General features: G+C 42.8%; 1 protein-coding gene across 4 annotated transcripts in view; it reads right to left on the reverse strand.

The window, feature by feature from the left end:
* LGALS8 (galectin 8) overlaps window positions 1-17,470 on the reverse strand; it is a 29,768-nt gene extending 12,298 nt beyond the window's left edge. The window contains exons 1-4 of one of the 4 annotated variants that reach the window (XM_004473135.5): window positions 17,077-17,470; window positions 14,632-14,772; window positions 6,095-6,183; window positions 1,495-1,705 (exon numbers count right to left, since the gene is read on the reverse strand). In XM_004473135.5, coding sequence (XP_004473192.1) covers window positions 1,495-1,705; window positions 6,095-6,183; window positions 14,632-14,676 — 345 coding nt within the window. In that variant the 5' untranslated portion in view covers window positions 14,677-14,772; window positions 17,077-17,470. Of the gene's footprint in view, window positions 1-1,494; window positions 1,706-6,094; window positions 6,184-14,631; window positions 14,773-16,531; window positions 17,053-17,076 lie in introns of those variants that run through there. The other 3 variants (XM_004473134.5, XM_058309498.1, XM_012530856.4) reach the window with 3 other exon arrangements.
* Between the last annotated feature and the right edge of the window lie 460 nt (window positions 17,471-17,930).

A 17,930-nucleotide genomic window follows, 5' to 3' on the forward strand; every position in this document is an offset into this window, starting at 1 on the left:
AAAATTAACTTATTGTCCAAATTTAAATCTGTTTCCTTGGGTTTCATTTTATACCTTTTTCCACATTACATGTTTGATGCAAATGTGAATGAAAGTAGCCACAACCCTAGCAGCATTTCCTAACTTTTCTTGAGCTCCTAATCTGATTAAATGCCATGGAATCTCACTTCAGCCAACCACAAGCATTCATGAATGTATGCCAGGATGCGTGTTATGTACAGATGCATGTATCTGAGACATCCCAGGGTTCAAGGCTCCCCTGTACCCTGCCCAGAAGGCTGGTGGCCCATGAACCCTGGGTTAAGACCAGCCCTGCAAACTCACCACCACGGCATCCTTGAGGACTGCACTCTAAGTAACTAAAGGAGAGACCATCTGGCACATGGAAGGCGCCTAAGGAAGTTTTTGAGTTTGCTGAACAAATGAATGAATGAATGTGGGAAAATTTCCCAACTCATCTGAAACTCATTTTCTTACATGTAATTAGGACAAGTCTCTCACTCCGAGGGCTACTGTTATAAACAACGTGAGTCTCCTGGTTCAGTGCCTGACACAGAGTAGATATCTAATGCCCATCGTTCCCCTTTCCCTTCCTGTCGCATGCCAGATATACGTTACATAACGTGAGGAATAGAGAAGCAACATAGAGTATGGTCTCTGACTTCTAGTAACTTAAAATCCATTGGGGAGGAAAACCAGGAAACCCAGGAAAAAAATGAAGTCTAGCACCAGCAGTACAGGAACATAGGAGCATTAAAAAAGCCTGAGGGGGAGAGGTCAAGGGAGGAGGGGTAGGTAGGGGCTTAGGGGAGATTTTGAAGAGGGAGCTGAAGGACAGAAAGGATCTGTACCCATAGATGGGCGTTTTCATTCTAATAGGTGCAACTGTCCAGTTGTGGGAACGTTCTACAGGCTGCAGGGCCAACAGTTATGAGCCTCTAGTACCACATCTACCCTACACACACGCTCTAAGGATAACATGGGCGATGAAGCCAGTGGTGGAATTAATAATACAAAGGACCTCTAAGATCTCCTCTGGGTCTAAAATCTCAGCTTTCTAAAGAATGACCTTGTGACAGGACTTAACCTTACAAAACCCTCCTGACTGCTACAGCAGGATTCCCCACCTGCGTGCTGGTTCCAGATTCCCCACACACGCTTTGGGTAGTGGTGTTATAATTCATATGATAATGTAATTAATATAAGGCAGTGCCATTTCAGAACTAAACTCAGCCCTGCCAGGAGAAATAAAATCTAACAAACAGAGCAGGCCACAGTGGCCTGTATGCACACAAAGTGGCAACTGGTGGGAGAGAGGAGCTGTGCCCCTTCACACGCTCAGGTACCTGCTGCCTGGCCCCTACTTTAGACAAACAGCACAAAGCCGCGCTAGTCCTCTGGATTTCACCAATGTAAGGGCGAGCTCTAACGTGAGAAGCTTGCCCGTGAGCTTACGCTCACTGAGGATCCAAACTGTCAGTCTCCACAACTAACCTGGAACTTGTCCTTCAGCACGATAGTCACTATTTCAAAAGATTTTTCTTTTTTGAAAGGCATGTCATAGGTGATCTCTTCCCAACCCCATTTTTCATTTTTCAGAGTATTGCAAACAATGCAGTTGGCCCTTTTGAAACGTGGGTTGAAATGAAAGGCCACATCGGCTCGCGGCGTTACACTGCTGCCACACTGTAAGTCCACCTGGAACCTGTAGGAGGAAAGAAACAGGGGTCACCTGAGTACTCAGAAAGGAAACCTTGGCCATTTCAAATCTTTTGTTTGACTTTTCCCTACATAAAAAGCTACTGGGAGATTTAAATGAATGGTCATTATGTGCCCGGAGCTGGACCACACACCAGGGTCACCATGGGAAGCAAGACAAGACTTGGCTCTCATGGGACTTCATGGACTCTGCTAAAAGCCTCTTCAGAGCTTCCTTTCCTGCCCTGAAACATTGTCAGCAGGGCCAGCACCTTCCCTTGCTTCTCTGGGTGTGGGGGCACTGGTGCCACACGCTCGGCTTATCTCTTACGCCCGCAGAGTGCATTTGTGAGGTGGACGGATCAAGGTGCAGGGCTGGGCACCCTAAATGACCCCTCAGCACCCACCTCAGAGAACATTTAGCTAATAGTTTCACACAAGCCAATAAAACGTGTCATGGGAAATTCCACTAAGTAGGTCTTCTGCAAGCCTTATGATACTGTTACTGCAGAATAAAAGGGATACTCTGCCTGAAGGACAAAAAGTTGGCTGGGTCATATTCTTGCCTTTCCAAGTGACCTCTCACCTAATGAGCATTTTGTACTTATTTGTGTCCTTTCTATGAGTAATGGAATTATCTGTACTTCTTAAAACTGATCTAGAAAGGAAAACACCAAAAAACATGACTTCCTGGCTTCTGAAACATTCAGCCTGAATCACAGGTCAGCTGGTATACATATGGGGTGTATGCTGAAGGGCAGCACAAGATGACAAAGGGGTGTGTGGCCATAGCAAGGCTGTCAACCAGCAAGGCCAATCTGGGACAAAACTGTGATGCAGAAGTCGTCTATCTTTAGGCTCTCCTACTTCCTTATAAAGTCCTCTCTTTGCCTTCCTGAACTTATTATTACATGAATCACAGAAGACCTTCAATAGTGCAAAATCCCAGATTTTCTCCTATTAAAGTGACAAAAGTCACAAAATGGAGGGGGGGAGTGGGACATATGGGAATCCCCTATATTTTTTACATAACATTTATGTAATCAAAAACTTCTTTAAAAATAAAAATAAAAATTTTTTTATAAGTCACAAAACTGGCAACTGGGTATTTTCTGATGAACTTTTAGATTCCCATCATATTAGGAATCAACCACGGTAACCAGAAGAACTCCCGCAGGTAAAGGCCAGCATTAAAAGCTAGGCTGGCACAGTAACACTGCCTCAAGCACGGGGGCTCCAGAAGGTTCTAGAGACATCTAGACACTACAGGTAGGACAAGCCCAGGAAATCAGCACCCTGTCAGTAGGCCTTACCTTGGAGTATATGTGAACCTATCTTCCCAATGTATGAGAGTTAGACTTACTTATAATTTTCCTACACATGGCTCTTCTGTCCCTTTTATTTGAAACTATAATTAACACTATACCCATTAACAATATGTTCCAAAGACTTAAGTCTTCAGTCTGTTCTTATGCCAGTTGAGCCCTGAATCTCAGAAGAGCTGCAGCCAGTACTTCCTCTCCAGTTCACTGGACTTACCCAGGAAAACTAACAAAAGGATGAAGATGAACAACACCCATCTCCAAACCAGAGAGTATCTACAACTGAGACATTTCCATCCATCTGCCTCATGGGATCTAAGCCCCCTCTCAATCAGAAATAGAATGAGCATCACCATCCCCAAATTCTCGAAACTGAGGAATGAACAATCATAAGTAGGGAATGCAACTATGGACTAAAGTAGATTTATTATTATTGTAGTAATGGAAGAACTTGTAACATTGATACAAAGGAAGTGTTCACCAGAGGTTTTAAGGGGAGGGAGAAGGAAGAATAGATAGAATATGTGGCATTTTGGGGACACCGGAAATTGTACTGCATGATATTGCAATGACAGATACATACCATTATACATTTTGTCAAAACCTATAACATTGTGCAGTGCGAAGTGTAAACCACAATGTAAATAAACTATAGACCATGCTTAGTGGCAATGCTTCAATATGTGTTCATCAATTGTAACAAATATACCACACGAATGAAAGATGTTGTTAATTGGGGAAAGTGTGGGAGGGGGAGTGAAGTATATGGGAATCCCCTATATGTTCAATGTAACATTTATGTAATCTAAAGCTTCTTTAAAAATAAAAATAAAAAATAAAAAGCTAGGTTGAGTACAACACAGACTGACCCCCATGTTCATTCACTTGTGTAGACTATGTAGCTAGTTACTTAACCTTCCTTTCCTTCTTCCTTAACAGAGGCCCTAAGTTTTAACCAGAGCCATATCCACCCAGAATAACAAACTGTATTTTTTCCAGCTTCCCTTACACTTAGACATGATCATGGGGTTAAAACTCTGCCAATGAAATGTAAGTGGAAGTGTTCAGGGAAACTACTGAAAACTACCTTAAAAGTCAGCTGGGGGAAGCAGACTTGGCCCAGTGGTTAGGGCGTCCGTCTACCACATGGGAGGTCTGCGGTTCAAACTCCGGGCCTCCTTGACCCGTGTGGAGCTGGCCCATGCGCAGTGCTGATGTGCGCAAGGAGTGCCCTGCCACGCAGGGGTGTCCCCCGCGTAGGGAGCCCCACGCGCAAGGAATGCACCCCGTAAGGAGAGCTGCCCAGTGCTAAAGAAAGTGCAGCCTGCCCAGGAATGGCACCGCACACACAGAGAGCTGACACAACAGGATGATGCAACAAAAAGAAACACAGATTCCCAGTGCTGCTGATAAGGATAGAAGCGGTCATAGAAAAACACACAGCGAATGGACACAGAGAGCAGACAACTGGGGGGAGGAGGGAAGGGGAGAGAAATAAATAAAAAATAAATCTTAAAAAAAAAAAAGGCAGTGGGCACCTGCCTTTTGTCAGCCTGTGTGGCCCCTCCCATACCTCTCTCCACTCACCCCTCCAACTAGGGTTCTAGCTTCTAAGGAGTATGAGAAAGAGGACCTCTGGTATCTGAGGAATAGTGGAGCGGTGAGCTGGAAGAGGCCTACTTCTCTAAGGACTTTATGGAGTCACCTTAAAAGTCTGGGCTGTCTATTTCAGACTTAGTTTTCACAAAAGAAAACTATGTCTGCCTTATTTAAACCACTTTTATTTATCTGGTATCAGTCATAGAAAGCTGAAACCAACTCTAATTGCTATAATCAGATCGCAGTTTGCAGCCAAAACAAATGTTCAATAAAACCATTTGAAATGGATCTTAAGAGATGTTGTGGTACCTACCCTCCAGTTCACTGGACTCATCCAGAACAACTAACAAGGAGATGACTGGCAATGACCATCTCAAGGAAAACAAAGAGAGTATGCAACTGCAAGCAAGAAAGTCCCATCCATCTGCCCCCATGGGATCTATGCCCCCTCTCAATTAGAGGTAAGAGAGCATCACCATCACAGAATCCTCAGGATTGGGAAATGGATGATGGACTAGAGTAGACTTAAAGTTGTTCTACTGTAGACTTGTGAGTCTAGCAATGGACGAAATTTTATCATGGATGTGGAGCCAGTGGCCACTGGAGGTTCTGAGGGGATGAAGAGGGAAAAATAGGTATAATTTGGGACTTGGGAATTATCCTGAGTGACATTTCAATAGCAGATAACAGGCCACTGTATATCATGTAATAACTTGCAGAAATGTGCAGGGACAGTGTAAACTATAATGTAAACTATAATCATGGCTTAGTGGCAATTCTCCAAGATGTGTTCATCAATTGTGACAAATGCACCATACTAATGAAGGATGTTGCTGATGTGGGAAAATGTGGGAGGGCGAGGGAGCAGAGCATATGGGAATCCCCTACGTTTTTTGTGTAACATTTATGTAATCTAAATTTCTTTTAAAAAATAAAATAAAAAGTATATTTAGAAAAAAAAAATTACCTAATGGAATTCCAACTTAGAGTGGATGACATAACCACTAAAAAAGTCTCATATGCCAACTCAATAAGTGTAACTGAAGTATCTCAGTGCAAAATCATAGGTGGAATAAAAAAATAAAATAAAATTAGGTAAAAGTGAATGTTATGGAACATTCTATAATATCTTTAGACTTTATTAGCTACGGAGGTTTAGAAGGCCATAGTGAAAACTATTTCTTTAATGGGATATTAATAAATGTACCAGGTGATTTAAAAAAAAAGAAATGTTGTTGGGCCACTGGACTATAGCTATACTTCAACCTGTCCTCTGACCACAGTTCTCTTAACTATATGCAATATTCTTTATATTGAAATCAGACCTACAGCAATAAAATAAAAAATCCTAATAATATTTCATTCATTCCAATCTCCTTAACACCTTGGCCAAGGCTACCAACAAAATACATTAAGGTATTGAAATGGTCACAAAAAGACAGTTTATTTATGTTCTTTTTTCACAATGATGTTACCTGTCCGCATCACTAGGAACATGCCCGCGGATCACAATCAGAGTTCCAGGCTCCAAGTGCTCGGGAATGGTGCCAACATAGGGGATTACCTAGGAAAAAACAGTTTTTTAACAAATGTATATTTACATAAACAAAATTACTTACTAAACAATTATAACCAAAACTCAATAAGTGAAAGATTAAAGTTTCAAAGGCTGCATGTAAATCTGCTTTAGAATCTGGCAATTTCCAAGTAATTCTCACAATTCAAATAGCTACAAGTAAGCAACAAGGCTGGAATATCCGACGTATCTATAAACCACTTTGAGTTCTTTGGGAAATGACACAAGATATATACTACTCACAGTCCTTTTTATTTGGCTGAGAAATAAAATTTGCACTTAACCTGACAATAGAAAAATCAACTTTTTGCAAAGTCATCCTTCCCATCCCTTTTTACTCCCATTCCACTGACGATCCTCAAAAGCAGGTTTAAGAGCTAACTAAGGGAAGCAGATGTGGCTCAAGTGATAGAACTTCCACCTGCCATATGGAAGGACCTGGGTTCAATCCCTGGGACCTCCTGGTGAAAAAAAAAAAAGAGAAAGCGTGCCCACGTGGCAAGCCAGTGCCCATGCAAGTGCCCACGTGGCGAGCCAGTGCCCCAAGCGAGTCACGCAGCAAGATGATGACACAAGAAAGACAAGTGGAGAGTCAAGGTTGAAGCACAGCAGAAACCAGGAACTGAGGTGGCAAAATTTACAGGGAACCTCTCTCCCCATCAGAGGTCTCCAGAATCAAATCTCAGTGAATTCTAGAGGAGAGAAAATGAGAAGACAACATGGATGGCAAAAACGGCAGGGTGAGAGGGGAAGGGGGGAAAATAAATAAAATAAATCATTTTTAAAAAAAGAAAGCTAACTAAGCCAGGGGAGCAAATGCAGCTCAGTGTTTGAGTGTCTGCTTCCCATGTGTGAGGTCTTAGGTCCAATCCCAGCATCTCCTAAAGAAAAAAAACAAAAGAGCTAAGCCACTCAATGTTGACAGAGGTAATGGCATGCATTCACTGCCTCTAAGAGGCTCCAAATTGAGCTGCACTCCCACACTTGGGATTAAGAGGCCTCGCTGTCTCTGCTGGGCTCTGCCATTGCACGATTGCATGCGGACTGCAGTGTTACTAATCAGAGAATTGCGGGATCTGAAGGATGAGCTTGGCGCCTCTGGCCCCAGGCTGGTCCATCTTGCAGGCATGGGCTCTGATGGGTGGCCCCCCAGTACTTAAGTCTCAACCGGTCCCCACCACCCTGAACCCAGGCTTTCGGTCTGGGACGTGATACACTGCCAGATCTTGCCACTCCCCTTCCGAAGAGTGAGTACACCATCCTCCCGTCTGCTGGCTGGGGACTTGGCCTCCATGGTTTCGTCTTCTGCATCACAACCATCTCTCTCTACTTTAGAACACCTGACAAGCCCATGCAGGCTGGGCATCATTAGGCCTCATGCCAAGCTCACCCAACTTATGACTTACATGCTGTAACATGTGTACAAATATCCAAAGTAGCTCTGATTGTCAACAAGAAATAAAGCAAAAGAACCCATATTAAAGTAGCTAAAAAGCTGGTGGTTCATAAGCTGATAATCTTAGCTTCAACCCAGTCTCCCCTGCAGAGCCCTTTCAAACTCTATGGGCAGACTGAGCCAGCCCTCTCTGACAACCATCAGGGCACTCTGATTCGCTTGTATACATCTCTGCTGAGACTATGAGTTACATGGGGCGGGACTGCGTCGTTGTTACATGCCCGGGACAGAGGTCCATAGACTACCAACATACATGGTGAAGGAATGAACTCTCACCAGCACTGAATTGATTCCCGGCAGGCAGCCTCCCTGGGCAGAGGAGACAGCCTCCCTGGGCAGTTAAGCAGCTGCCGTATAGCAGGCTGGGCCAACAAGCTTGCTGTCGCCTTAAGCAAGATGAGAAGTTATGGAAGTCAATTATTCATTTGATGTCGGGACAACTGCTGAAAGCAGGGTGGGGGGATGAACCGAAGCAGCATCAGACCAGCACATGAAAAAAGACTGTGCCTACAGCCACACATCACAGCGGTTGGTTTGTGTGTGCGCAGAATGTGCAAAGAGTAACACATGCTGGTCTTTCAGGCCACACCCGATTCCAAGAATATATAGTGGCATCTTACATAGTATAAACCTCTTAATAAAGTGAGAACACTTTTTGTAACTTCAATATGTATATATACTGGGAGCGGATGTGGCTCAAGCAGTTGAGTGCTTGCCTCCTACATGGAAGGTCCCAGGTTTGGTTCTTGGTGCCTTCTGAAAAATAAAAACAAACAACAAGCAAAACAAATGAAAAAAACCAACTCAGGGAAGCTGATGTGGCTCAATAATTGAGTGCCAGCTTCCCATATAGGAGGTTCTGGGTCCAATCTCCAGGCCTACTACCTCAAAAAAAAAAAAAAAAGTATATATATAAAAATTATATATATGCAGAATGTTCAGCCATAAAAATGTTATGATGTAAACATCAGTGAAAAAGTAACTTACAAAACTACATATAGTATGATTTCAACGAAGTCAATAATAAATATAAACATTAAAAAGAAAACCAAAAAGAAAAATTTTAAATGTTACAATATTTTCTTGGGGAATGGGATTTTACCTTTCTTCTTTATATATTTTTACATTTCCCAGATTTCTATAATAAGCATTTATATTTTTCACAACTACATTTTTAAATTACATTTTTAACTTTAGAGCTGGAAAGAGCTTTTTGAGACCAAACAATCTATTCCTACCACTGCTAGTAAATTGTTCACAACTGCTAATAAGTTGTTCCAGTGGGAGAAACAACTACTTAAGAAAATACCCTAAATTACAACATCAGGAAAACCAAACTTTTTTGGACCATGTTAGCGAGACAAAATGCCCTGCAGCCCACTCATTAAACTCACAACTATTTGCTCCTATAAAAGCAAACACAGGAAGAAGTTGTTTTGCTTGTTTTCTAGGCACCTCCAAGCTAGATTCTTTGATGCTTCACAACTTCACAAAAAATTATTAGTTTATGTTAACAAACTGAAATGCAAATATGATCCCACTGGAGACAATAGTATAAAGTTTGAGTTTTACTTAGTATTGGTGTTACTTGCTGGCACAACATCTTAGCTGATTCATACTGCCTTTTCCATTTTATGATCACTTATTAAATACGTTATATGCAAGGCCCTATGTGAGAATACAGCTAGAAAACAGTATGAGACTTCTGTCCCTGAGGAGCTTTTAATATCATTGGGGAGAAGTCAGATGCCCATGAAAAGATAACTAGAGTAGAAATGTAATGTTCTGTTTGGCAGCCTCCAATCTAAATTCCCTTCCAGATTTAGAAAATCCCCTTTCTTAGGAAGATCAGAACTCAATCTAGATTATAGCTACAACAGGGCATATGAGTAAACTCTGTAAATCAGAACCCATCACAGACTTTGAGTGAGAACTGGTGACAAGAGGAAACCAGCAGGCTGCAGTATGCACACTGACAATCAGGTAGTAGCTACATCCAGACCCAGAGGCAGCAGGGGCACTGGTGGTGTTGGCAGTGCAAACAGCGCCACCTGTGCCCAACAGTGGCATCAGATAGATGTCTCTTTTGGGAATAGTCCACAGCAAGATTTTGGGTCTGTGGGTAGCAGTGGAGTCTCCAAGCCTGGTTCTTCAGTCCTCCTAGGGATTCTGAGAACTACTCTGACATTTAATTAATTCCTTTTCTGATAAATGAGAGACAGTTTCTGTTGCTTACAACTTAGATCTTTGACTAATAAAATATCTGACAAAATAGGAGAGAGTAAAATAAGTGTCAAATAAATGCCTCAGGAAAACATGATAAAGAATTCTGAGGTAGCCAAAACGAGCTTATGAAAAGGTGTGATTTGAATGGGATAGAATATAATTTGGTAGAGAAGAGGGGGAAGGTTTTCCAGGTGGAAACAGTTTACAAGGGCAGTGAAATGGAGGGCTGGGGAGGGGACATATCTGGGAGATAGTAAGAAATAAGGTAGAATCAGGGCCAGATTTGGAAAGACATAATGAAAATTTAGGAAAAACAGTCCAGTGTGGGTAAAACACACTGGAGGTCAGGGCCTCAGCCAGACCCAACTACTTCCATTAAGCCTGGTGTAAGGCAAGAAAGACATGATCCAGGTTGGTGGCAGAGGCCAAGGGAGGGAAAAAGGAGACATAAAGAGGAGAGATTTCCAAAAAATGACTACATAAAATGGTGAAAGTGGGAAGGAAACTAGGTTTCTGAAGGGAGATGATGAGTTTCGTTTTGAACACTTTTAGTCTGAAGGACAGGCAGGACAGCTAAGAGCAAATATACCGAAAGGAGGTGGAGATGCAGTACCACACGTTAGATGACTAGCCAGAACTCATATTTAAAAGAGTAGAGTTGATTAGTAAAGATGTCAAAGTATAAAGAAATTGAGAGAGAGCAAAACTCAGGGGGCAAAGCCTCAAGGGTTTCTGAAATGAGAGGGTGTGTAGGAGTTACCCAGCAGGTCTGGCTGGCTGCTCCCTCAGGAAGGCCTGTGTACAAGGCTAGCCCTTGGTGAACATCTGGAAACCTGGATTTGGGGATGGTACCCACTGTCCTAACTGAGAAGGGTAGTTCACTGTACTCAACTGGGCAAACACTATGGTTATCGTGGAATACCTGCCTTCCCTCTGGGATTCTGGTGTGTGCCAGGCGGAGGGTGACTACGTGAGCAGTTCCCCATCTGCCCAAGTTTCTCATGAGCCTCTCTCGTAGACAACATTTTACTCGTTGCCACAAGGCACTGTTGGGGAAATTAGGTGGATCCTGGGGGACTCTACTCAGGGAGGCCCCTTGAGAGCTTGTACCATGTCTCTCCGACATTGTCCACTGTGCCTCTTCCCATTGCTGATCCTGCTCTGCGTCCTTCCACTGTAATAAATCACACTCATTCAACTATATGCCTCGCAAATCAGTGGGCCGTGGGTGGTCTTGGAGACCCCTGACACAAAGGGAGAGAAGAGGAAGAAGAGCAAAAGCTCAGAAGAAGCAGGGCAGTACAACTAGAAGCAGTTTAGAACATGGAGGAAGTCAAAGGAAGAGTAAACTTCAGTAAGGGGAGGACTGTCAATATCTTTAACACGGAAAAAACTTAAGGAAGATCGGAGAAAATAAAGATAATGAAATGGCTATTGTACTCTTTGACCTAGTCATTCTACTTTTACAGGTTATCCTTCAGAAGGACGAGCACGTGTGCACATGGATATATACCTCAGCACAGGATACAGTCACAAAAGGAAATGGTCCTTTACCAGGGGAATGGTCAAATATACTAGAGTACATCCCACACAATGGATTAATTATACAGCCATTAAAAAGTGAGAACTAAGCAGACAACCGGGGTAGGGGAGGGGAGAGAAATAAATAAATAAATAAATCTTAAAAAAAAGTGAGAACTATATGTATGGATTTCTCTAAAATGTGTTAAGTGGAAAAAACTGAGCACATAACATATAGTAGATACCTGCACATCAAGAAACAGGTTATTTAAAAGGTGACACACACAACACACACTCCCTTGGGTATTCACAATATACCTCAAGAAGAATATACCAAAAATAAAACAAAAACAGTAAAAGTGATTGCCTTGGGTAATGGGAACTGAACACCAGGATGGTAAGAATCTTATGTTTCCCTGAAACACTCAAATACTGTTTCATTTTTAAAATGATTTACATATAAATTGTCTTTAAATTCTTAAAATAATAATAAAAGGAAAAGCCTCTGTATTTGCCATAAATGTGGCTTTAAATTTTGAAGAGAGATTAACTTCACACCATTCAGGTCTAGGTAACATGGGAGGAGGCAAAAGTCAAGCTGTAGGACACTGATGGAAATGGAAAAACCGCAAAAGCTGGTTTGGACTAAAGATGGCAAGGTCATACATTCTATGTGATTGCAACCACATAAAAATGTACGCGCAGTAAAAATGGACGCACAGTTGTGTGTCTACTCACACAGGGCCTAGAAGGACAGGTCAAACTGTTAACTGCTTGTGATTCTGGATGATTTTTGTGTTCTTTGCTTCCTGCGTTTTCTACTTTTCTATATCACACAGTTAAAAGGTTGAAAAAAAATGTTATTTTAAAAACCTTAAAAAAAAGTAGTCAGCAAAACAATGGAACAAAAGATGGTAGGGACCTCAGAGGTTAAAAAAGAAAGGTTTTCTTGCTTTGTGTTTTAAGATTAAATTATAAGGTAAAAAGGGAGATATTTAGCATGCTAAGGAGAAAGGATAGATGTGGAAGGAAGTTTCCTAAGGAAACTGGAATGGTGAGATTTTCAGTACTGGATGGGATTAATGTTAAATTTTATTACCTTGGAGTAAAAACCATGTCAATCTGTTTCATTTCTAAACAACTTCTTAACCAGCCAGCACTTAATCACATCTTAAGAATTCTATAAATAGCAATAATAATGAAACATATAGGTAGATACTGAGCTGCCAAACAACAAATTTCATTGACGCCATTTTTGGTATGAAGTTAAGATACTATCTTCTAAATTATTCACTGAATGTGAATGGAAAGAGAAGTGGGCCTGACATTTCTAAATCTTGAAATTCTATTAACTGAACTAGTCCAAGAAATATAGTAGACAAGAGAAAAAATTTAAGCCAGTTACACAACTTTTCCTTTCCAAGACAAGCTATTATGGACAGAATTTGTCTACCACCAATGTAGACCAAACTGAAATAAAATTAAAAGGTGGTAGTTCTGTGTCTTCATAACATTTAATAAGGACTATAGTAGAAACTCAATAAAAACTTCCTCCTTGTGTAAACTGATAAATAACAACATAACCCAGTTTCAAGAGAACAGTTTTTCTATATCTAGTTGTAAAATAATCTAACTGATTGACTTAAGATACCTAATAAGTTATTTGCAGTCTCATTTTTGTCTTTTGAGCACTGGAAGGGCAACCAGCTGCAAACGGGAAAAGAGAAGAACCTTAGTGCAGTATGGACACTCAGTGCTATAAATACTTAACAGTAAGTGGAAGTTAAAGACAAAGAAAAATGTTATTCTTGCCATTCAGTTCAGTCTTACCTCTACCCTTTTCTGCTTGTGAAAACTGACTATAAAACAGAAAAACTAAAAGAAAAGAAAAATGCTGAAACAAGCTATTTGCCAAAAATATCAAACTTGGCAACCTGTTATAATGAACTATCCTCAGAACAGCAATGAGTCCATTTCAGAGCCCTAAATATATTTACTGTTCTAAAGTCCAAAGCAGCACTATTTATCCAGATTCCCTTTATCAGGAAATGAAAGCCTATTTTTTTGTTTGTTTCCACTCTACAATGCGGGGGAGGGGGATTTGCTAACCCCAGAAATCAAAGGAATCAGTGGTGTGTTACTATCAAGATATAGAGGGATTTTAATCTACCATATCATTTTCTAAATACTATGCAAATGTGGCATCTTTGTGTATGCAGGACAGAGCTGAATGGTGTCACCTGACCATCCATTCCATCCCACTGGCTTGAGTCAAGGTACAGGTCAGTCACCCTGGGCAAAAAAAAGCAGTCTTTTTTTCTTTTTTTTTCCTAACTTTTCAGAACATCAGTCTATATAACCTTGAGATGTTTTTAACTCTAAGATACACAAAATCCATTTTAAATGTCTCACTGACTTCAAGGCAACAACAAAAAAACAAACCCACATACATAAACAAGACTGGTTTAGGGCCTTATTTCAAAGACTCTTTCAATAAGCCAAGAGTCTCTAAGGGACGTTAGAAAAAAAACAGCTACCCTAATCTGAGATTTAAATTTAGGATTTGGCTTCTGATAAGTGGAAACTAGACATTTCTAGAATTCTCATTACCACATAAAATTAAAACAATTTCTTTACTGTCCAAAGCATATATTGTATATTCAGGGGCTCCTGGACCAGTGTGAAGTCTGGACAAATGCCTTAGTTCTTCTCATCCTCTGTCCCACCACTAGTTCTTGACGTTTTCCCTGCTCAAGTACCAAGTAGTATGTGAAAGGCGGAGGGGAAAACTGAGACATTCACGTATCACAAACAGTTCTAATTCAAAAAGAAAAAGATAAATTTGTAAAGAAATCCATTTCCTTTGAAAATTATGTTTTATAACTGTCTAAAGATAATCTGAGCCTCCTCTTTCCACTCCTCCTAGTCCGTGACCAACCTGTCAAAGCTGGCATTCCCTCAATTTTGTATCCCATGAACTCTGTCCATAACATTATTCTCAAGGCATTTCATTTTAACTGTGTCCTTTTTCTCCACCAGGCTGGGGTCCTGGAGGACAAGGGCCCAATCTGTTTTTTAGTCAGCAACCCCCATTATCCCTATCACATAGTAGGAGCTTTAGTTACTGAACTGTTTTCTCCCCTCCTTCCCCCCAGCCATGGTTAATGACTATTACGTTAGATTTGTTCTCAATCCTGCCACAGGTAAAAGGTAATTTAATGGAAGTCACTTACTGGGTTAGAGATGACATTTTGTAGATTGTTTAAAGCCAACATCATTCTTTCCACCTTATTGTTAACTGGAGTCTCTCTTCCCTGTATATCTACGATTTTAAGTAAATTTCATTTAAAGCCTTGTCCAGATTGAAACTTGTCCTGTGTAATGTAAAAACAGAAAATAAAATAAGCATTCATCATTTTTCTTATAACTATTTTTAAATTTAAATTACAAATATTTTACCGATCTATACCAAAAAATAGGATCCTATTACAATCAAAGACTTGACCCCAATCCTTACCTAGTATGCTTACATGTGGATTATGAGAGCAGGAAATATTGATTTAAAAAACATTATCAGCAGGGAAGTGGACTTGGCCCAGTGGTTAGGGCATCCACCTACAACATGGGAGGTCCGCGGTTCAAACCCCGGGCCTCCTTGACCCACGTGGAGCTGGACCACACACAGTGCTGATGCGCGCAAGGAGTGCCCTGCCACACAGGGGTGTCCCCCGCATAAGGAAGCCTCAAGCACAAGGAGTGCGCCCCATAAGGAGAGCCGCTCAGAGCGAAAGAAAGTGCAGCCTGCCCAGGAACGGTGCCACCCACACGGAGAGGTGACACAACAACAAGATGCACAACAAAAAAAAAAACAGATTCCCTGTGCCACTGATAAGGATAGAAGCAGTCACAGAGGAACACGCAGCGAATGGACACAGAGAGCAGACAACTGCAGGGGGAGGGGAAGGAGAGAGAAAATTTTTTTTTAATTTAAAAAACAAAACAAACATATCAGTTTGCAAAATCTCTAACATGGGTTTTATTATTTAAAATATTAAAATATAATAATAGCAAATTGTACTCAAACAGTCACGTACAATTATCAGTGGTATTCATTTAAGTTCTCTTTTCTAGTCTGTAAAATGGGAGTAATAAACAGTATTCACCTCATAGGTTTGTTCTCAGGATTAAATGAGTTAATTACAGTGGCACAGTAAGTGTTATATACTGTTAGCCATTATTACTAATAGAAGTAATTGCTCTTCCTCCTCCAAACTAAACAAAGGGGGGGCTGCATTATAATAAGATAGTTTTTCTGCTGCTTAAAAAAAAAAAAAAAAGGCGGGGGTGGGGGTGGAAGGTGAGGCATCAGCCACATTTTTAGGGATAAAAGTACCCATCATGTACAAGTGCAAGAATGTCCTTCTTTGGACTAGAACAGGGTGATGGAATGTAGAGAAGCATGGGGAAAATACAATTAATGTTACCTGTGGACTATAGTTAAGAGCAATACTGTAATATTCTTACATCAGTGCCAAAGATGTACTGCATTAATAATTGGGGAAGTATGGAAAATAAGTGTCAAATGTACGCTGTGGTACAGAGTTGGTGGTAAGAGCCTGATGCTATCACCGCATAATCTGCAACAAATGTTCCACAACGGTGCGGTGTGTTGGTGAAGGGATGTTGTATGGGAGTTCTACACAAGTGCATGATTTGTAAGTTCACATCTTTTGTAATAAAAATATGTTCTTTTTAAAGTACCCATCAATACTACGTTTAATAGCTCCAGGGAAGACTTGATGACTAAGCAGAGCTAAAGGAAAACAAAACTAAAGACAGCTTCTGACGCACTGTCAAAATCTATTACTTTGTCTCTATTTTTTTAAAAAAAAAACCTACTCCCCTAGTGGTTTACCACCTAAATGTAACCCCAATCTGCCATTAATTTACACACGTTAGATAAAACCTCCAAGCCCTTTGTTTTGCTGGGTAAAATTCAGGAAGCACTAACGAGGGGGAAAGAATGGCTACAGAATTGCCATAGCCACATTGATTATTTACATAGCGACCAGAGAAAGACCCAATTTAAGCCAAAGGTTTACAGTCAACCAACCATTCCCCGAAAGTATCCACCTGGACAGGTCGAGCCGCTATCACGTCGCTTCCAAATGAAGCCCTGAGCTGCGTTTTACAAACGATTAAAGGAATTCAGGTACCCTACGTTTCCCAATGTTTACTACTGCAGTGAAAGGACTCGGCATCTTCAAGGACGTGTGTAAAATCGGGGAGAAAAATGGAGGCTGTGATGAATCGCGAAAGGCGCCGTCGTGGAAGTACCGGGCAGGCAACCGCCCCGAGTCCCTCCAGTCGAGAAGGTGCTCGGCATTCCGGGCGCCGCGGGCCGCGAGCCCGGGGCTGGGCGAAGGCTCGCAGGAGGCGCTCGGCCGCCGCACGGAGCCTGCCGCCGGCTCTGGGCGCTCGCTCGTCCCCTGCAGCGCCTCACCCGGGCCGGACTCTGCCCAGGGGCGCGTCAGCGGGGCTGGGAGGCCCGACCCTGGCCCGCCCGTCCCCCTCGGAGGGAGGGAGCGTGACGTTCGAGTCCCCCCCTCGGTGGCGCGTCCGGCCGAAGCCGCCCCTGACGCCGGCTGTCCCCCGAGGCGCAGTTCCCCTCGACCTACCCCGGGCCTGGCGTTTCAAGCGCTCCCAGCTGAAGGACCGCGGGTCAGCCGCAGAGAACCGTCCGGGTTCCGAAACCGGGCGTTCGTGGGCGGCTACGGAAAGCGAAAGGAGTCAGGCCGCGTCCGTTTCCGAGTTCGCGCGCTCCTGGGCCGTTCGCGGTCGGCACCGACTCTACCTCGGGCCGCGGGTACGCGGCTCCGCTACAGGCCTCTGGCCGTGCCCTGCTGCTGACCGCCCCCAGCACCCGCCTCCTGCACAGCCTTTGGGGAATTGGACTGTGCGCACGCTTGCCGCTTGCCGCGGGACGAACAGAGAGGACCGGAGACAAAGTCTGAGGGTTAAAAAAATTCCTGGACGGATCTGGTGCCTCAGCGCTGTCGTCGCGGCGGGGGTGGGAGGAAATGCAAAGGATGGCGGTCGGCAGCCTTTTCACCCCCAGGAAGCGTGTTCTGCGCACCCCGCTGTTCTCAGACTCCCGGACTAGGAAAGGGGGCGCTTAGAGCCGAGGTTGCCTCAGGGCGGGTGTTGACGCCACCGAAGGGTCCCCGCCTTGACCCAGCAGCGAGGGGCCCAGGAGTCCAGCGGCGTTATCTCTGGCCTCTCAGGACAATGGGTGTTCGCTCCCCGCCTGCGCTGGATCAGAGTCAGAGCCCCGAAAGATGATCGGAAGCGCCCCTTCTTGCCAGTACACGCCCTTGAACTTGGTAAAAGGGTAGAGAAATGAGGCTACTGCTTGCGGACTCTGCCTACCCCAAAGCTCCCACCCCCGCCCAGTTCATCTTCCGTGGACTTCAGCCCCTGTGGATTATATCGTCTGTTGATGTTTTCTTCTGTAGGGAAAATTTTTAAAAGT

This window comes from Dasypus novemcinctus, chromosome 13, assembly GCF_030445035.2.
Source record: "Dasypus novemcinctus isolate mDasNov1 chromosome 13, mDasNov1.1.hap2, whole genome shotgun sequence".
Taxonomy (NCBI): Eukaryota; Metazoa; Chordata; class Mammalia; order Cingulata; family Dasypodidae; genus Dasypus; species Dasypus novemcinctus.